Source organism: Mycteria americana, chromosome 23 (genome assembly GCF_035582795.1).
Source record: "Mycteria americana isolate JAX WOST 10 ecotype Jacksonville Zoo and Gardens chromosome 23, USCA_MyAme_1.0, whole genome shotgun sequence".
In the NCBI taxonomy this organism is placed as follows: Eukaryota; Metazoa; Chordata; class Aves; order Ciconiiformes; family Ciconiidae; genus Mycteria; species Mycteria americana.
Window position 1 is genome coordinate 5,411,324 of NC_134387.1, and position 20,029 is coordinate 5,431,352.

At 59.1% G+C, this 20,029-nt stretch overlaps 2 protein-coding genes across 7 annotated transcripts in view; both read right to left on the reverse strand.

Annotated features, from left to right (window-relative positions):
• The window catches only part of PPP3CC (protein phosphatase 3 catalytic subunit gamma), a 35,194-nt gene extending 29,718 nt beyond the window's left edge, over positions 1–5,476 (reverse strand). For all 6 annotated transcript variants that reach the window (XM_075523790.1, XM_075523788.1, XM_075523786.1 and 3 more), the window contains exon 1: positions 5,228–5,476. In XM_075523790.1, coding sequence (XP_075379905.1) covers positions 5,228–5,279 — 52 coding nt within the window. In that variant the 5' untranslated portion in view covers positions 5,280–5,476. The remainder of the gene's footprint in view (positions 1–5,227) is intronic.
• A 1,410-nt stretch (positions 5,477–6,886) lies between these two features.
• Positions 6,887–19,769, reverse strand: SLC39A14 (solute carrier family 39 member 14). The gene is made up of 10 exons (XM_075523487.1): positions 19,722–19,769; positions 16,237–16,316; positions 15,682–15,957; positions 15,408–15,594; positions 12,739–12,908; positions 12,113–12,235; positions 11,830–12,015; positions 11,353–11,560; positions 10,653–10,837; positions 6,887–10,286 (listed from the first exon to the last, which is right to left on the reverse strand). Exons 3-10 carry the CDS (start codon positions 15,940–15,942, stop codon positions 10,140–10,142), a joined length of 1,467 nt encoding a protein of 488 aa, XP_075379602.1. The 5' UTR covers positions 15,943–15,957; positions 16,237–16,316; positions 19,722–19,769; the 3' UTR covers positions 6,887–10,139.
• Between the last annotated feature and the right edge of the window lie 260 nt (positions 19,770–20,029).

Consider the following 20,029-nt stretch of genomic DNA (forward strand, 5'->3'; position numbering starts at 1 on the left):
ACGGTACCGAGCTAATGGGGGCTCATTTGTTCTAACTGCTAGAGAATGGGTCCTCCGAGCAGCTGGCACAGCCTTGAATGGGGGGAACGGGATTAACCTTTCACAGGCTGATATCCAGATAGCAGGGAAACGGAAAAACCATATTAAACGCAGAGGGCTCCAGAGCGGCACGACCTTCCCTCCTCTCCGTCCCACCTCCAGCGCCTATGTGAAGCATCTGGTGTTATTCTCGGAGGAAATCAATAAAAAGACAGCCCAATCTGCTTTCCCTGACACCTTATCGCAGTTTTCTAAACAGGTTTTAGTACCCAAGGCTAGCGTTGGGGTTTAGGTTTTGCCACCAGCGGCGGCATTTCTGTTAATTAGCACGGCAACAGAACATCTCTGCTACAGGCTATAAAGAAACCCAGCTCTGGGAAGTTTCATGCACAAGAACGTACCACTGGCTCTGTTTGGGGCAGACGAGGGCTACACGAAGCATATTAGAGCTGAACAGCTTGTATTACCCTGAGAGGTTTGCAGAAGTGCTGCTTAGCGCTGCATTTGACTTCTGATTCATTTTTGGATGAAGTGCCACATGATCTGGCAAAATCAGCACCAATTCTGCAACATCCAGTCTCAGCGCAGCCAGAAACCTGCCCCTTTTCTTAGTACATCCCATTTACAAATAACAAAGCATCCTTCCTGCAAGAAAGACCCCCAAAATACCAGATGCCCAAGTAATTCGGAGAGATCCCACAGGGTCTGTGCTTTAAGGGCTATTTACACTCAAGACCTTCTTGAGCTCCGTCCAGACAAGTTGCTGTACTATGACACAACTTGCTTTTTAGAGATCCCACCACCGCATCTTGACTCAGATGGTATTTGCACTTTTCCTCTGGCACGCCCAAGGTCCGAGAGCATGCACCTTGGCCTTTATCTCCATTTTTAGCCATTCTTGCAGCTCTTCTTTTCCCCCCAAAATATTCCTCATCAGCTACAAAATGGCAACGCTAAAGAAGACAAACTAATTAAAGCATTACAGAAGACAAACATGAAACGAACAGCAATCACAGTGATGGTACTATGTATTTCTTCTTTTCAACAACCACAATTTCCCTTGTATTTAAGATTTGCCTGAGCCTTCCCTTGCTTTGCATGCAATTACAAAGCTACTTTGACTTCTGTATTGGGGCGTGCTCTGTTATAAAAATTCTATATAGCTCCCAACCTACTGCAACTGCAGAAAGCCATCCAGAAAGCTCAACCATCCAACTGCATTTCAAGAGTAGTAGTTTATATTAAAAACAAGGTAGGAAGAAAGCTACACGTTTTTCACAGACTGAAAGCGTCTTCAGCCAGCAAGATGAACTAGCACACCCTCTGAACCCCATCCACTTGGCAGCAGCGCGGGGGAAGCTCTCCAAAGCCTCTGAAGATGGCACCTATTGATCTGATGCCGGTTTTTGGCTCCCCAGAGGCATGGCTTCTGTTGAAGGCACCGGCAGCCTCGCTGAACAAATCCTGCGGGATTGGACTCCATGCCTCTAGCAGCATCTCCGTCGTGCTACAAAGACACAGTGCAGAGAGGAGGGGAGCAGCTTGTCGGGTGTTTTCTGTTCGAGCATGACTTTACCCGAGCTGAACACGCACGTGGTATGAGATATTGCTGGGGCAAGCGTGCTCAGATTGCCCCGTTGTTCCTTCACTCCCAGAAACCTTAATTAGGTATTAAACAGATGATCTACAACGTATCTGGGATGTTCACACCACGAACCAGACAGCTGATACGTAAGAGAGCATCATGTCAGGGGTCTTATGCCCCCCCACACCTTTAAATGTCTTCCAGCTGGGAAAAAAATAAACTAGATATGCAGAAAGGTGCCTGAAAAAGCCCAAGTGCTTATGAAAGGACAGCAAAGCACAAACTTGGAAACGCCACTTGTTTACAGGACACCTTTAGCTATGTAGTCTCAGGACCGGTCTTAGCTTTATCACCACCGCACAATTCCTCAATATCAACCTACTGACGATGGCTCAGCCTGGCATCTACAGAAAAGCAGAAACGCAACGGTACTTCGTAAAACACAGCACAGGCGCTACTGAACGGAACGTGGATTAGGCACATCACGCTGACTACCGACACACAACGGCTGCCAAAAAGAGGGCACCAAGTCCTAGCTGCTCCTCGTTCACCAGCTTTGTAATGGTGCAACACTTTACTAACGCACACACCTAGAAAATCGCTCTAGATTATTTGCTCTGGCTCAGCCAGGTGTCTAAACACCAATACCCTAGTTTTTTAAAGAATTTTTCACGGATGCAACCGCAAACACAGTAAGCTGGGTGGGTTTCCGCCATTCAGCCATGCTCACGTGTCTTTGGAAAGGATCCTCGCAGCACACAGCTACGCTTACCGCCGCCGTTGCTTTCCAGAGGACGTCACACCTTGCAGGCGTGATTCGGCGGAGGTGGAATGAAGCAGGATCACTTCTGTGCAACAAAAAGCTCTGCAGGTTTGTTTTCACGGGGCACGGAGGGGGGAAAGGCACCCACCATGCCCGAGTCCTGACCTCGAGCATCCAACCTACGTGCTTCAGGGGCACTGCAGCAGCTCAAAGCATCGTGCCCGCCCGCCTGCAGAACGTGTATTTCATAAGCTGTGGCTCCATCAGTTAATTCGAGCCTATCTTTGGGCTAACGTAGATAACCGGACCCAGCTACTTGCTCAGATCTCCAGCATAACCACCCCAAGTGCTCTCATGAGAGCACCAAGTTTGAACATTAATGATCACGGTTAACATCAGCCATCCGTTTGCTGCTAGAACTGGGCTACTAAAAAGCAATTCTTGACGTACCCCAAAATCAGGGATTTTAATAACGAACATGAAGTCACCCGAGTACAATTTTAAGCACAAAACTGAGGCAAATGGAAACACCGTTATATTTCTCCTGACTAAACGTAATTATAGTTAACACTTCCACAGGGCTCTAGAGATGTAAATATATAGGTTAAACATAGTTAAAATTCTACATCCTACTTAATTGTAGGCATTTCCAATTGAACAAAATTAGCTTTTATCTTCAGGTTTAAATTATTAATAACCGCGAACAATGTCACCACCTTTAAACAGTAATCACAGCCACGGAAGAAGCTATTCCTCCCCAGATTTCTAGAAGCACTCGAATCAGCGTCCCAAGCGTACCTGGGGGAAATCAAACGCTCTCCTTGACAAGTTCCCTCGGCTCTCGGAGCATTAGTGCACGGAGCGAGCAGGCTCCAGCCAACGCCACGAGCCTCCACCCCACCTGGCTACGGACTAATTACCAAAATTAGCGGGGGCCGTCCGGATGCGGCAGGGTTGTCGAGCCCCCGAGCGGCGTTGGTAACGTCAGCAGGATTGCTGATAGGGTTTCCCAGGATCTGGAAGCCCGAGTAGCAGGGACAGCGTGTCGGTACGGACGACTCAGCTGAATCATAATGGCTGCATTGACATTACCTTCCCCGAACAAGGCCAACCTAAACACATGCAGCTGCCTGGGATTTAGCAGGAGATTTATGGTTCGCACCGGCCACTCGGGCTGCCTGCAGACCTACAAATCACCAAGCCACACACGCGGCTCTGGGGAAGACCCCGGGTCCCCCAAATCCATGAGCCCTCCAGCCTTATTTCGAGCGGCACACTGAAAGCAACCCACGAAAAACACCTGCAAGCAGGACAGAGCTAATCAAGCCTGAGGGGCCTCAAAGTCCAGGCTGCCACCCTAGTCCACTTTCCCTTCATTTGAGGCCACGGTTATTAACATCTAAACATGTGATCGGCCACATGACAGGCTAAAAAAATCACTTGGACCCATCCAGAGGAGAAGGTAGAGATGGCAGCGTGTATCTCCCTGGTGGGCACACCTCCATACCCATATATTATAACCATTCCTGGGAAACCGCTCCTTTCATCAGCCGGCTCAGGGCAGCGTGACTGCCTGCAACGATTCAAGCCGTCCGGGCGAGAAGCTTTAATAACTGGGCGATTGTATAACTTTTGACAGCTGGGTGCCTCTCGGCTACAGCAGTGGGTGCTGAGCAAAAGTTTAAGCAAGCGAAGGCGCGCAGTGGATGTTCCCCGATGCGTGGGTATGATAATGGCACTAGATCAATTAGGGCAGCGAAATGTACATCATACGAGCCTCCTCCTAATCCAGGAGTTTCTCAGCTAACGTATTTCTCTCCTCGTTAACCGCTTCGATGTCTTCTGCTCTTTCAAAAATAGTACCTACTATAACGGGTCCTGAAGAGGGGGCCAGCTGGCACCCGCCTCGGGGCATCGAACGAGCGAACAGGGCTTTGGGGGAGGCAAGACACAGGCAAGCAGGCAGGGAGCTGTCGGAATGAGGGCAGGGTGGGCTCTCACCCCCCCAGTCCTCAGGGGGAGATGCAAAGCAGGGCCAGGCCAACCCCCGCTTCCACCCAAAGCAGGGTCTCAGCACCCCAGGCTGGGGGGGGCGAGGACCTCGTGGGTGTGAAGGAGCACAACGCCTGCCTCGGCTGCCTCCCTGGGCTGGCACCTCTCCCCTCCGAGCCCATTGCCCCTGTCTCTGCCCTCCTCCGGGTGCTGGGCTCTCCCCAGGATGGGGATCCCGCCGCCCCCCCCCTTTGCCTCCGCCTGCCAGGCAGTGGCCTCCCGCTACCCGTGTGTCCACAGCCCCACGATGGGCTGGGGGTCCCCCAACCCATCACCCCCACTCCGCAAGACCCACGCACTGCACCCCCCATCCTTGCGTTGCACCAGGGTGAGGACCTGCACCAGAGGAAGGGAGGGTGGGGGGGCAGGATTGCTCATCCTCTTAGACCAGGGGTGCCTCCCCCAGGCCAAAAATGACCCCCCCCTCAGAGCAGGTGCCCCCCCCCGGCTCCCCTTAGAACAGAGATGTTCCCCCCCAGACCAAAGCTGCCCCCCCAGCCTCCTCCGCAGAGGTTTCTGCCAGACAAGCGGTGCCCCCCCCAGCGCCCTCCCTTAGGAGGGGCACCCCACCAGAACAGCCCCCCCCCACGCCGCTCCAGGCATTCCCCCGTCCCGCCCAGGGCTCCCCCAACCCGGGGATGCCCCCCCCCCCCCCCAAAACCAGGCTCCCCCTTACCCAGCGTGCCCCCCCCTCCCCTCCACCCCGGGGGTTCCCCCCAGGCGCCCCCCCGGTCAGTGCGCGCCCCCCGCGCAGGCAGGGGGCGCCCTCGCCGCCCCCGGCCCCTCACCCTTGACGATGCGCTCGGTGGTCGGCAGCTTGTTGTGGCCGCGCCCGGACATGGTGATGGTGGTGGTGGTGGTGGTGGTGGTGCCGGCCCCGCAGCGGGCCGCTCCCGGCCTCCCCCCGCCCCGCTCCCCTCACAAGGAGGGGGCCGCGGGGTGCTCCCGGCGGCTGAGCGGGCCCCGGCGGCGGAGCTGGGGATCCGCTGGGTGCCCCGGCGGCGGCTCCGCGGCGCTCCGCTCCCCTCCCCCCGCCCCCCGCCGCCACACCGCCCTCCTCCCTCTCCCCCCCCTTCTCCCCTCGCGCGGCTACTGCGCAGGCGCCACTCCGCGCCCGCCCCGCCCCTCCGCGCCGCGCCTGCGCGCCAGCCCGCGGGGGGAGCGGGGCGGTGCCGCGCCTGCGCCCGGCGTCACGTGGGCGCTCCCCAGCCCCTTCCTGCCGCCATCTTGGAGGGGAAGGGGGTGTTGCTAGGCGACGGGGGGGGGGGGCAACATGGCGGGAGGCCTGTGAGGAGAGGGGCGCGACGGCCCTTCCCTCCATGAGCCCGAGGGGCACCTCACCCCTCAGCACCCCCCTGCCATGGCCTCCCCTCTGCTCCCCGGCCAGGTTCAGGGAGGGGAAGACAGAGCAGGTAAAAATAAACCCCCACGCCACGCTTCTGGCAGCGTAGATTGGGAAATGAGGCACCGGGTGCGGGGTGTTCACGCAGCCCGAGAGCTTGTGGCATATGGGGAAGCACAGGCAAGCGTTAACACTCCCACTGCAAATAGCAAGAAGGGCTTGAGTTTGTCTGAGGATCGAGGGTGACCCCGGCCAGCACGACTTGCTGGGTTTAACCTTTCTGCTGAGGAAGGTAACTTGAGGTCACAGGCATTGATCAAAACGTGAGGATTTTGCAGCAAAAAACAGCCCACCTGGAGCCTTGAGGCATAGGCCAGGAGCGCTGCTGCCTGACAGCCCTCTTGGAAGCACTCAGACAGCAGGAGGAGGAGAGCAAGCCAGTCAGATGCACGCTGCAACCTTTCTTGCTTAGAATAGCATTTATTTTTAAAAACCACCATGGAATTTCAAGATTTGTTTTCTTTAGCTGCAACGGGGTTTCTAAAAATTGTGCTTGCCACTCAGAGCTGGCAGATTGAGGGTAATGGTATATAAAAAGGCAAAAAAAGTGAAGTAGAAAAGCAAAGTATGCTTTTTTTTTTCCTTCCCCTAATGCAGGGTGGGGAGGCAAGGACACAAATAACGCTGCTCCGAGTCAGGCTCCCTCATGTGAGCTGGAGAGGAATATAACATCCCGCAGACCCGCTCCAAAACCTCAGCCTCCCTCCAGCCAAACGTCAATGCTTGGAAATACAGGAGGAAAAAAAAAAAAAAAAAAAAGAAAAGAAAAAAAGAAAAAGGGGTTTTTGAAAAGGCAATTCCCTGGAGCGCCATGCCACGCGGGCAGGCGGGGGGGGGAGTTGTCAGTGCCATCTTCCGTCGGGCGCGCCGCACTGCACAGCCCTGGAAATCGGGGCTGGAAAAGCGGGATTGCATCACCCAGCCCAGCTCAAACCCTTCCCCTTGGAAAAATCCTGAACCAGAGGAGCTCCCACCCCTTCACACCCCAACCAGCTCTGGCCACGGGGAGGTTTCCGCCACTAGAGCACGCTTGCCACCCTCCGTCATTACAGAATATATTTTATTTATGGAATTTTACAAATAACTTTACAATTCACGTGACATAAGTTATGTTCTTTGTTTCAACGTGTATCTCTTACAACACCTGAGTTATTGAAATACTGAGATGGAACTTGAGCTTTGAATCGGACACGGGAAGGGAAACACGGATGAAAATCCATAACAAGCTCGATTTGGGTCACTTTCCCTCCTCGTCCTCCCGCCTGCCCCATCCCTTCCCCGACGACAGGTACCAGCCTGCCCAAGCCAGGAGCTCTCTCCCACCGGTCCTTCGGCAGAGGGAGGTTCTCCTCTCTGCGAGGAGCCTTGTTTCTCCGAGGGGTTTCACCCCCCCACACCCCAAATCTCTGGGTTGCAGATTTCTCAAAGTCAACTCAGTTGGCAAGAAACGGGATTAAACTCGAAACAAGAAGACGACGGACTCACAATCCCCACCGTGTGCCGAGGGGCCCATACCAGCTCTGAGGAAGCCAAGCATCAGTCCTTGCCACGTTTCCAGCTCTTGGGGACGCAGAGGACCTCCCAGCCACAGTCTGCAAGTGCCTTGTGGGCCCCAGGGGACAGACAACAAGATTTCCCCCCCCCCTCGCCTCCAGAACAGAGGCTTTTCCATCCGTGCGCACCGCTGAACCGCTCCGGCCAGCCACGACTTAGCCCTGGCAGTGCTATGGCTGCCCTCTGCCCCGTGGAAAGCCGCCAGCGATACAGTGTTTTCCAAATACTTCTTTGAGAGAGAAGAGAGGGCACATATGCCATTCAAAGGACTCAGTTTTTCCACATCAACTCGGTCAGACGGGTCTGCAGCTCTCTCAAGCAAGGAAAGGGAATTTCCAATACCACTTTCCTCCTGATTACCGAAAAATAGCAGCAACCTAAAGCACGGGTAATGACCGCGAGGGACGAGTGACTTACGAAGACCGTCCACACAAACAAGAGACTGCACAGGATAAAGCAGAGCCTGTCTCTCCTTGAAGGCATCACCAATGGCAGCAAGCGGCCCAAGGACCGTGTGGCACCTCTGGGTTAAAGGGTGCTCCCAAGAAGGCTCCCTGCTCCTCGACACGCTGATATTTAACCTTCTGGGTGCGGGACAAAGCCAACAGCCTCCTGGGTGCCAAGGGGACAAAGTCAATGCCGGGCCTAGCCAAAGCCACCGAGAGCAGAGGTGCTGATCCACGAGGATACTGGCAGTGCTGCATCTCAACAGGCAGAGACCTATGGACTCAGGGACAACTGTTAGGAGCCTAAGAGGAGCATCATCCAGCTGGTACCCAAGGCAAATTAGGAACGACAGTGAGGTACTGGCAGCCAGCAATCAAACCAGGGTACGATGCTACTGGATGGTGCCGAGCCTGCCCCAGGCTATGCCAAGGGCTGAGGTCCCTTGTCTCTCTTGCGACAGGCAGGAAAAGCACTCAGGACGCCCTCCGCTTTGCTTTCCAACAGGGGTGGAAGGGAAGGTGTGGGGAGCCTCAGCTCCAGCCCCCGGTGCTGAGCAGCACCGAGCCGAGGTGTCAGAATGGCCGTCACCCTGTTACACACACACCTCATGGCCACCTGCACAGGCAGGGAGCGAAGGAAGACGCTCAGTGACAAGCTGTCCCCGGCACGTACACCAAAGCACTTGTCAAAGCCATCTGCACCACTCCTTCATCCCAATCCAGCGCCATACCCCGCCAAAATCGGCTCCCGCTTATCAGCGTGGCCACAAACTCACCGCTACTGGGTGCAGGATAAGGTTTGGGGGGAGAAGGGGGTGCAAGGGAACCTCAAGCAACACGGGTGGGGTGGACAACATTATCAATATGATAATAAGTCAATTCACCTAGTGAATCTGGGGGAAAGCCAGCCCAGAAGCAGAGCTATGAAGTGCCTGTAACACCCTTCTCTGGCTACTCCCTAAGGCTGGAAACGCACAACCAAAAGAGGTTCACAGTCTATTTTTGTAAAAACACCCCCCCCACATACCCCGAACCTCAGCAACTCAGCAGCGTCAGTGTTTAAAAACCGTTCCCAGGTGTCGGCGTGAGCTTGGTCACAGTGTAAGGACCGATCCCCCTGGCTGGGGAGCCTGTGGCCGGGCAGGGGCTCACCGTGCCGGCTCTGCCCTTAGCCCCGCGCTGCTCTTGTGCCCTTCTTGCCGGCATCGCCACACGGCTGCCCTCATGGAAGGAGAAGGGTTGTTTTTTTCCCCCCCCCGCGTACAGCAGCAGGGACCTAAGGGAGGTGTAAGAGCATCCTGCAAGCCTTCTCCCAGCCGCTGCCCCACGCAGCCTGTGTCCGTCAGTCCAGCCCGCACGGGGTGTGGTTTGGTGTCCTCTGCTCCGAGCGCTGACGCCCAGAATGTGCTTTAAAAAAACCAAACCAAAACAACAAAAAAAAACCCCCTCTTCACCCTGCTCTTCCCAGGGCATTGTCCAGGCTGCCAAGGCAGAACAGGAGCAAAACCAGACATGGCTCCAGAGTCACGTTTCTGAAGACAGCAAGGATGATGCTCAAATTGCGAGCCGTGCTCCTCAAACCTCCTCTTCCTCAGCAGCCCTCTGTGCTTGGAGGGCACAGCTCCAAGGACTGCCTGGTAGGTAACTCTCTCAGAAGAACGAGGGTCTGTCCCGGTCTGTGCACTCCTGAAGCAGGATACCACCTCCCCACGCAGGAGAGAAACACCAGCTCCTTGCACGATGCCGGTGAACGTGGTGGGTCCCGTTCCCCTTCCTCGCGGTGGTGCTTCTCACCCCCTGCGCATCCATTCCCTGGCAGGTGAGCAGGCGGAGGCAGCTCGCGTCCAGCGCTAGCCCTGTACCCCACTGCCCCCCCATCACGCACCCCACGCAAAGGGGTCAGGAGAGCGTCACGTCCCATCGCACCGCTCCGAGAACAAGGAAGGGAGCGACATAGCTAGAGGAGCTCCTGTCTCCCAACTCCGTCCTTCCCAGGAGATGCGAGGAGAGAAGGGATATGACACTGGAAAGAGATCCTCCGGTCAGTTCGGTCCTGCGGCAACGGGGATTAAGCTCCCCTCAGCCTTAAACCAAAATAAAATGAAGTCTGGAATAGCTTTAAAAGCAATGCCTCTTCTTCTGTAGTGTGATGTCAGTGCCCACACAGGTACCGTCATACGCTTGCAGCAGGAAAAGGAAAGGAAAAAAAAAAAGAAATACCCCCCTCCCCCCCCAAAGGGAAAAAAAAAAAAAAAAAAAAAAGGAAAAACTGGAACAGGGCTGTGAGTCGGGCTGGTCCTACCCTATCTGGATCTGGCCAGAGTACATGGTGAGCAGCACCATGATGGTGAACCCCGTCAGCAGCCCCGCGTTCTGGATGGCGAAGGTGATCAGCGTGCTGCCGTTCTGCTCGTCCTCCTGGCTGACCTCATTCATTTCAGGGAACTGTGGCGGGAAAGAGAGCGCGATGGCAGGGCTCAGCGACAGGAGCGGCTCCATCCTTCCCCGCTGCTTCCCACCCTGCGCCACCATCCAGGCAAATATTCACCACCCGGCCCAGGGCTCTCAGCCAGGTCACCGTGCCACTAGCCCAGGAGGCAAAGCAAAGCGGCGACGAACACCGGCCACTACAGACAGCATCTGCGCTGGCCACGGGGACAGAGCAAACACCCCCTTATGCTCTCCATGCCTGCCTTGCCTCCAGGCTGAGGGCAAGCCAGAGCTCTTCCTAGCCAGGCAAAAAAAAAAAAATCCAAAACCCTGGCAAGGTCCCGACCACACGCCCGGCAGCCCCCCGGGCTCATCATTTACCATGTCAGCCAGCGCTATGTACAGAAACATCCCTCCGGCCAGAGCGAAGATCCAGTTGGCAGAGAAGTGGCTGCCGGCCACGATGCCGAAGGCCAAGCCCACGTAGCAGCAGCAGGCGGAGATGAAGTTGAAGAAGAGCGCTTGGCGGATGGTCATCCCGGCATTCAGCAGGATGACAAAGTCGCCTGCGGGAGAAGAGGAGGGGGAGGATGAGGAGGGAGGGGGCTGTCACTGGGTGGGCAGCAGCACTGGGACAGCACCGAGGTGCTCGTATTCAGCACCTGCTTTTGCACGAGGTCAAGCGTGGGCTCCCCGTGCCCGCTGGCGCCGAGCACTGACCGCAGCAGCTGCCTGCCAGCTCCCGGCCCTGCCCGCGCATAAATTCGGACATTCAAACCCAAACCGCTGCCCGCCTCCCCCCTCCCAAACCAACGAGGTGTTGGTTTTTTTTTTTTTCCTTCAGATGTCTCCATCTAAATTTAAATCTCAGACATCATATTACCTCGTTATTTTTAGAGCTGTGATTACTCAATGTAGTTTACAGCCTTGCCTTCCCCCCCATCATTACTCTGTTTATTCCACCCCACATTTGCCTTTCTCTCGAGAAACAACGGGTAGGACCAGGAAAGCGGCAGGGTTAGCCTTAAAGAGGGGCAGACCTGAGAGCCCTCACAGCACCTTTCCCCGAGGACCCACGTACCCAGCTCGTGCGGGAACTCCTCGCAGAGGATGGCCACGGAGGTGCTGATCCCTTGGAAGACGGAGACGGTGAAGGAGGCCCCGATGGCCAACCCGTCGATGAAGTTGTGGAGGCCGTCGCTGAGGGTGATCATCCACGCCAGCGTGCCGATGTCGGAGTACCGCACCTCCTTCAGCCAGTAACACGCGCTCTGGGAGGCCTGCAGGTCCTGCCACGGCACCCCGACAGCAGGGGCTCAGCACCCAGCCGGTCTGGGGGGGGTTCACTCCAGCTCCCTCCACCGACCGGGGGAACCCACCCACCCACCCCTCCACGCATTAAATCCACACAAGGCTTGACCCGAGCCGTTTGCTTTCCACCATCCACAGAGGATTTTGTCAGGGAGGTGCAATAGGCTTCAAAACTCCTCTTTTTCATTGACAGGCAGTTTTTTTTTTCCACGCGCCCACCCGCAACCCCACGGCAGGAGGCACTAACCTGGACAGAGAGGGAGCCCACCACAACCTTCTCATCCCCGGAGGGGGTCTTACACTCCAGCTCACTGGTTATGTGTGGGATCATGCGGTCCAGGTCCCCGTTCTGCAGCTTCTCGGTGACCCCCTCCTCCTGGTCCTTCTTGGAAGGCAGAGCCTCGGGGCCGTAGTGGCTGTGCCCGTGGTGATGCTGCAGGACAGGGGGGATTCACGGCTGTCAGCCACCCCTGCCATTTCTGCCGTTTCCCACCCAAGCAGCGCTCTGAGCAGCCCCTGCTCAGCCTCACCGGGTCCTTCTGCTTCAGGAGCATCTTCAGGACCTTCTCTGTGAAGAAGAAGAGGTAGAAGCCCCCGAACACCACGGCGGATTTGGAAACGTAATAAGCTTCTTGAGGGTTGAATCCAAACGCCTGCAGGCAGAAGGGGACAAGTGACAGGACTGAGAAACAGTCTCCGGCAGCGTCCTTCATCTGCCTTTGCCCCTGGCACCTCTGGGGCGACACTGCCGCTTCCTGACCTCTCTCTAAGCAGCTGCAAGCTCAGAAAACGCCTTCGTGCACCTTTAATCTCCCTCACTCCCCCAGCCAAGCCGGCTGTGCCCCAAGGATCCACCACCCTGCACCAGGGCAAGGATGCTAAAAGCAGGCTTAGAAAGCCTCTGCTGTCTCGGCACAAAGGCGACCTGCTCGCAGGGCTAGAAAGGGCAATAAAATAGCGCTTCTCTGCTTGAAGCAGACCAAAGAGGGGCGAAACACCAGCTCCAGCTGCGGTCCTGAGGGGCTTCCAGCCTCTGTACCTCGCTCTCGGCTCCCCTCCGCCGCCGCCTTCCCCTTCTCCAGCCAGCAAGCGCCCAGAGAAAGAGAAACAGCCCCCAAGAGAGAGAAAAGGACAGACCCAACAGTCCTCACCCTACCTCGGGAATGAGCTGGAAGAGGGCGTTGGAGTAGAGAGTTCCAATCGCCAGAGCTATGAAGTAGAGGAGCAGCCGCTTGTAAAAGGTCTTCTTCATGAAGGGCACCACGCTGGCTCCCACCAGCGAGCAGAGGGAGATGACGGTCACGCAGAGGAAACCGTAACCCCAGACTGCGGCGTGCGTGTCAAACCCACCCCGGGGAATCGGACGAGGGGAGGTTGTCGGAGGGAAAGGAGATCAACGTGGGGAAGGGGAGGGAGGGGAAGGAATCCATGCCAAAAGGAAAGAGAGAGGAGGGAGGGAGAGGGGGGGAGAGAAGAGGACATTCATTAGTGATTGCTTGTTCATCTGGCATTGGTTCAAGAGGGGCGAACCTGGTGCTGAGTGGCTCTGGAAACGGCTCTTTGGGAAGGGTCGGAGGGACACCCCGCTGTGGAGCTCGCACCAAACGACCGGGAGAGGAGCGCTCCCTTGGAGCAAGCAGCTCTCTTTTAGCACCGGCACAAAGCTGAGTTTTGGCAGCCGGGCTGTTTCAGAGCCAGCACCCCAGCTCTGCTCCCCCAGCCCCCACGGGATATCGGGCGGCTGTTCCAGGGCCACAGAGCGCCGAGGTTCCCCGAGCATCTCGTACGCTCCATCCTCATCCTGCCGCCTGGAGAGATGCGGCCGGTCCCCGCAAGCCAGCTGGGACTGGGATGCTCCGACTGACGGCGAGGGTGGAGCGTACGTAAGTCATTTCAGTTCCTGGCAGATCAGGAAATACAGGCGGCTTGGTTTTTATGTTTGGCAAATAAAAGTTGCAGTTCTGGAGTTGAAAAGGAGCCTTGAAAAAACATCCCCTCACCAACACGGATGAGGCGTTTGCTGCCCAAGAGCAAAGCAGGCAACGCTGGGGGGCAAAACCCAGCGGCAGCAAAGGGTGCTCTGCTCAGAGGGAAACTCTTAAATGCAGAGTTTTAAGGCTGGATGTGCAGGAGCTCAGATCCAGCTCGTCTCCTCCCCAGGAGATGGGGAAGGGCTCTGTGAAGCCGCCTGGACCGGGGGCCTGAGGAAGCACGCGTGTTTCAAAGGTGTCCAATCTGAGAGCGCGTGGGTGTATTTATTCAACTCCGGAACTGTGCAATTACAACACAATTAATTTGCGATGTATCTGTCAGTCCCATCAGAGCACCAGGAAACCTCACGTAAGCCTAAACCCTTGTGAAAACATCAGTCTTGTAAATCAGGGGGGAAAAAAAAGGCAATTAAAACATTTGTAAAAGTTGGCTGACTCGAGAGGAAGCTGGTGCTTCTCTGGGCTGTTCTCTGTGCTTTTACACCGATATTTCCTCCGCCTTGCAAGTCTTTCTGTCCGGCTCATGCCAGTAGCGCTGCTGCATCTCAGCAGCCTCAGAGCCGGGCACCTCTGCGTGAAGCAGGGCTGAGCGCGTCCCTCCAAGGGACAAACTCCCTTGCAAAGCAGACACAGCCCACGGGGCAGGAGCAAACAGCTTCTCCCAGCACCTTCCTGGACCTCAGACCTGGTCAGCAGCCTTGTAAGGACCGGCAGGGCTGGAGGGCACAGCCTCCCCACGCTGCCTGCACACCTGAGAGGGTTTCCTGGTGCTCGGAGGGGTGAGAAAAGCCCTGCGGAGCCCCTGAGACAAGCCCTCAGCCTCGGGTGACGGAGGGATCGGTTCGATTCGGCAGGGTGGAGGCAGAGAGGGTGCCCGGAGAGCTGCCCTCAGAGACGGGAGAGAGGCAGGGACTTTCTACCGCACCTCTGGGATGAGCTGGAAGAGCGCGTTAGAGAGCAGCGTGCCGATGGAGAGCGCGATGAAAAACGTGAGGACCCGCCTGAAAAAGGCCTTCTCGGTACACGGTACGATGAAGACTCCGAGCAGGGAGGCCACGTTAATCATCGACACACTGAGAAAACCAAAGCCCCACACTGCGGAACGAGAAGAAACGAGGGCCAGACATTACCGAGGCTCTCAGTGCGGGGAGATGGGGAGGACCCCGAGACCCTCGATCCGGGCAGGAGGAAAAGGCTCGCTCCGGGTCTACGCCCCCACGCTGGGGCCAGCCTCGCTGCACCGGAGCGTCTCTCCTTTTGCTCCGGACGCTTCAACTGCGACACAAACCGTCATTTTTGTTGCAGGGCAGGTGGAAATGAAGCCACCAGGTTACTTGGAAGATGCTTTCCTGAGCCAGCCCCGGCCTCGCGGTACGGGAGAAGCCAGTGCTGTGCTCAGGGCAGCTGACCCAAGACCTTGGGCATCATCAGGACCTGGATGCATGGAAGCTCATCTAGCATCCGCTGGTGGCTGGTGGCCAGCGGGTCCCTAAACGTGCCAAGCCATCCCCTCCCACCCACGGGGACTCGCAGCAAGGTCCCCATCATCCAGCTATCCCAGAGAGCCCTACTGCAGGCACAGCTCTGACCTGCGGCGTCTGAGATCGGAGGCAAAACCACACTGCAAGCCCACAGCACAAACCACACCGAGGAAAACCCATCAGGACTCCCAGCTGCTGTAGGCAAGCTGCCTCCTCTTGTCTCTGCCAGACTCTGCCTGTGCCCCGGAGCCGGGAATGGGAACCGGCTGTCCCGCAAGTCCCGGGGTGCCTCATGTCCCCGAGCTCCATATCCAGGGCCGGGCAGTGCTCGTGCCCCCCGGTTCCCTGCTTACCTTCGGCCGAGCTGGGTCTGCTCTCCTCCGTCTGCTCATTTTCCTCGTTTTCCAGGTTCTCGGAGGCGCACGCCCCAGACTCCAGCTGCTGCAGGATGGTGGGGCAAAACTCCTTGAACTCGCTGTGCCCCACGGCAGAGCCCTCGCTCAGGTTGTGGATGGCAAAAAGCTCAACGGAGCTGAAGCACTGGGGAAGGGAAGAGACAGGCACGTGCCTTGAGACTCCCGCAGCTCTGCAAAGAGGCTTTGGGGGTCTGCAGAGCCCCTGCCTTACCCGAGAGAGATTCACCCGCTGCTGCGGCAGCTGGGAGACGTTGGCGTGTCCCACTCCCACGTCCAGGCGGTTCAGCAGGGCCTTGAGCTGCTTCAGGCTCAGGGTTTCGCTCTCGCCGTACCGCTGGAGGAGATCCTGCAGGAAGGAGGCTGCGGAGAGCGACGGTCCTGCGGCACCCCTGCCTGCCCAGACCCGTGGGCAGGGGAGAAGGCAGAGCAGCACGAGCAGGCAGCAGCCCCGAGGGCCTGCGCTGGGGATCATGGTGTCTCAGGGATGCTAGAAGAGAAACCACGCGCTGCTGTTAGCTTTAGCATCCCCAGCGGCTCCGACCACCGCTGCTCTTCCACCCCACAGCTCCATCAGGAGATGGCAGATTTCTTCCCCAGGGAGCCCCAGGCCGGGTGAGCACGCAGCTTTGCACAGTGCTGAGAGCACCCAGATCCCGAGCTGGGGCTCGACATCTGTTCGCAAGCGATACAAGACCCACCGCTTCTCCTCCACCCCGAGCCAAACCCCCGGCACCACCTCCCCGAGCGCCCCGCTCCCCTCGCTCACCGCAGCCGTGTGCCGAGGGGTGGGAGGCTGCCGGGACACGGCTCCTGGGGGTTCTCCAGCTCCGCAGCACCTCGGGATCCCTGGGGAAGAGCAGACAGTGGTTGGAAAGCAGGCAGCAGCGTGCAGGCAGGGCTGCGACGGGGATCCTGCACGTGTGCCTCCGCCAGCCGTGCGGCCAGCAACCCCAGCGCAGTTAATACCAACGCCAGCTGCCGAATTCGGCTCTCCGTGGGGCGAGGAAGTCACGCACCGGCTCCCAGCCACGCTAACGCCACGTCGGGTCCCCCTCGTGCCACCGGGGCCGGGACACGCACCCCTCGGGGACCTCTTCCCACCCACACTGGCGTTCGGAGGACACGGGAGCCCAGGGGCCAGAGGTGGCATTTTCATTAGGTTATATTTTAACTACGATAATTACAACGAACCGGGCGCTTCCCAGCCGCAACTGTAGATGCCTTTATAGTATTTGCCTAGAATTAATCCTTGCCCTCTCCGCTCCTTTCATATAAGCCGGGAATCAATAAAAGTGGGGTGGCAGAGATCAGGGGGAGCCGGGGTTCACCGCCAGCATGCCTTGGGTGCAAAGGAAGGGGCTCGGAGAGAGGGTGGGAGGCCAGGCACGACCCGCACGTCCACCTTGGGCAGCACCCAAGAGGCTGGAGCGGGGCCCGGGCTGCTTTCCTGGAAAAACTTCACCAAAAGGTGGACAGCAAATTTGGGATTCACAAGGACAAGCAGAAAATAATTCGCTATCCACCGCCTCCGAACACCCAGCAGCCGTCCCGTTCCCAGCCCAGGGCTCCGCTCCCCTCCCAGGGGCTTGGGCACACGCTGCCTCGTGGTTTCCCCTTCTCGGGGGAAGCGGTTTGCAGCCCCGGGACGGTTCCTGCACCGTTGTACACCGGGTCCCATCCGGCTCAGCTCTGCCCCGGCACGGGACCTGCCGTCCCGGCCAAGCCATGCTCCCGCCGGCCGCTCCGGCACCCTGCCATGCTCGTCCCGTGCTGACGGCTTGCAGATTTCAGTCTCCTCCAAAAACAAGCCCGAGACATTTTTGAAGCCCGGCCAACCAATTGTTCTGAAAATAACCTGGGGCTGGGTTTGCGAGGCACCGGTGCCGCCCGGGGCGGCGAGGCCAAGGCCGCCAGGACCCCGTCCCCCTCCGAAGGTGCCCACATTCCCGCAGGTTTTACAAGCTTACCACCGCTTTGCGAGCTTTGTTTGGAGGTTTTAGCCTCCTCCTGCCGGGGCTTAGCTCGGATGCTTTGGCTTAACCCCTCTCCTCCCAAAATGGGGGAGCGAGCTCGTCTGGTGAGGTGCTGGTGGTGGTAATACCGCTCGGTGGGGGTGCACAAGGGACCTCTGCCTCTTCAGCAACCCCCAGGGAGAACCGGACGCCTTCCTCTGCCTCCCCCCTACCCAAATCCACCCTTCCAGATGGGTCCTCCCTGGGCAATGCCCCATCGCCGCCCCAGGAGCAGCAACCAGCCCGGGCGGCCACGTGGGACATCTGGGCGGCCGCTGACTCCCACAAGGTACACAGGCGCTGGCACACGGCCCACGGTGGCAAAGGCCTCTCTCCTGGCAGCACCGCATCCCGGGATGGGAACACCGGCTGCCCTTCCCTCTCCGTGCCGGTCGTGCGCTCCCCGCGCCCCTCGTCCTGCCGGGAGCCGTCGTGCCTGGAGCGCGCCGATTATCGCCGGCCCGTGCCAAGGCACGCAGCCCTCTCCAGTGCCAAAATCACCCCCGGGGTTTCTCCCAAAACTGGGCCGAGCCGGGCGCACCCAGGGTGGAAAACCGGACCTCAACTTTTACCCAGCTGCCAAACAAAAGGCAGGATGCGGTTTGCAGGCAGAGCCGGGCAGGGGTTTGAATTGCACAGGCTCGCTGCCGTTTCAGGGCAGAAACGAGGTGGAGCAGCCGCCCCTCGGGAAGAAAAGGGCTCGAAGAGGAACAACCCGGGGGTCTCCGACCCCCCGAACACCGTGGGCAGCCCAGGGCAAGGCAGGAAGGTGCCAAACACATCCAAGCTCCCCCGTCGCGGGGGCAAAGGGGAGCTGCAGCAAACACCCCGGGGACACAAGCCCCTGCTGCGGTCTCTCCATCACCGCCACCGGCTGAGCGGGACCCCCTCAAAGCCCCCCAGCCTCCTGCCCGCTACCTTCAAGGACGTCCTCTCGCCGGCCACGGGACCCGCTCCTGGGGCCCGGAGAGCCGCGGTGCCGCGCACGGCCCGGCGCCTGCCTGACCTACTTTATCGCTCGCTGCCGCGCTGGGACGGGACAGAGAGAACAAACCTCGGCCACGGGGAGGGGATGCCCAGGAGCCGCCTGCCCCGGCTGTCCCACGGGAGCGATGCCCGGAGGTGACGAGAGTCCGAAGGAGCTGCCGGGGCCAGGCAAAGCCCCTCTTCTTTCCCATCTCCCTTGGGTTCACTTCCCAGAGCTCATCGATCCCGCTTGCAAACCACCCCCCCTCCGAGCGGGAAGGTGACACTGGGAACAAGAAACGCTGGCAAAGCCGAGCACGGCCCCGACGACGTCAACCCCGTGCCAGACGCCTCCCGACATCCCGCACAGGGATGGCTCGCTGTCGCAAAGCCGGAGGGGGTCCCCAAAACTCCGCCGGCCTGCACCCCCCCCCCCCCTCTTGCCAGGGTGGTTTGCGGCCAGCGGTCCCGATCTCCTTCTGGAGCAAAAGCTGCTCCACGTGTCTGGCAGCGAAGGCAGGACCTGCCTGCTGGCAGGGAGGGTTTCATGCCCTGGGGCACGTCCGCGCCCCGGAGGGACGGCAGGCAGCCCGCCACGCTCACGGCCGGGCCGCGGCCTCCCTTCGCTCCCCCAGACTGCCTCCAGTTAATTCCTTGTCCCTTAATTTCCCCTAAAACCCTGCCCGCAGGCCCTGGTGCGGGCACTAAAACCGGCTGCCCGGCAGCACCCCCGGCCATCCCACCCCACACCGGCCCCCCACACCTGCCCTGCTGCCCCCCGGGCTGGACCTGCCCGCTGCCACCCCCCGTCCCTGCCCCATCCCGAGGCCAGTCCCCATCCCACAGCCGCTCCCTGGCCCCTTTGCCCCCTGCCCCAGCCCCGCCTGGCCCCGGCCCGGCCCCAGAGCTTGCACCGGTGGTGCCAGACCCCATAGCCGGGTCCTCCGCCCCATAGCCAACGCTGCCTGCACCCTCACCTGGCCCCAGACCCCACGGGCAGTCCCAAAGCAAACCCCATAGCTACCCCCAGACCCTACGGCCGCTCCTAGGCGCGGTCCTAGACCCTAAACCCGGTCCCAAACCCCACGGCCGGTCCCCGCATCCCTTCCCGCATCCTTTCCCCCATCCATCATCCCCAGCCCCATCCCGGGGCGCGGGGCCTGCCTCAGCCCGGTCCCTCGCCGCCCTCCCCGCGGGGTCCCGCGGCCGGTTCCCCACCCGTGCCCCATCCCATCACCCCACCCCGGCCCACCCCGGCCCATCCCGGCCCTACCTCCCGCTCCCGCCGCCGCCGCCGCCGCCCGGTCCCGGCCGCGCAGGGCGCACGCTCGGCCGGGGGCACGGGGAGCGCTCCCATTGGCCGGCGTCACCGCAGGCCCCGCCCACTCCCTCCGCGATCCGGGCCCCGCCCACCCCCGCCGCTGTGCAGCGCCGAGCACCGCGGCACGGCCGGTGGGGCACGGGGGAGCGGGCACCCCACGGACCCCTCCCGGGGGGACAGGGCACCCCACGGGCCCCCCCGGCCACCCCTCAGGGGTACAGGGCACTGCACAGACCCCCCCAGGCACCCCTTGGGGGCAG

What these genes read in the sequence shown, in the direction of transcription:
- SLC39A14 (XM_075523487.1), bottom strand. Translation starts at nt 15,942, where the DNA reads ATGATCCCCAGCGCAGGCCCTCGGGGCTGCTGCCTGCTCGTGCTGCTC. An exon ending in CAGACCCAGCTCGGCCGAAG is followed by an intron (nt 12,909 to 15,407) that starts GTAAGCAGGGAA and finishes CGCACGCCGCAG; the next exon opens with TCTGGGGTTACGGTTTCCTC. An exon ending in ACATAGCGCTGGCTGACATG is followed by an intron (nt 10,287 to 10,652) that starts GTAAATGATGAG and finishes TTCCCGCCACAG; the next exon opens with TTCCCTGAAATGAATGAGGT.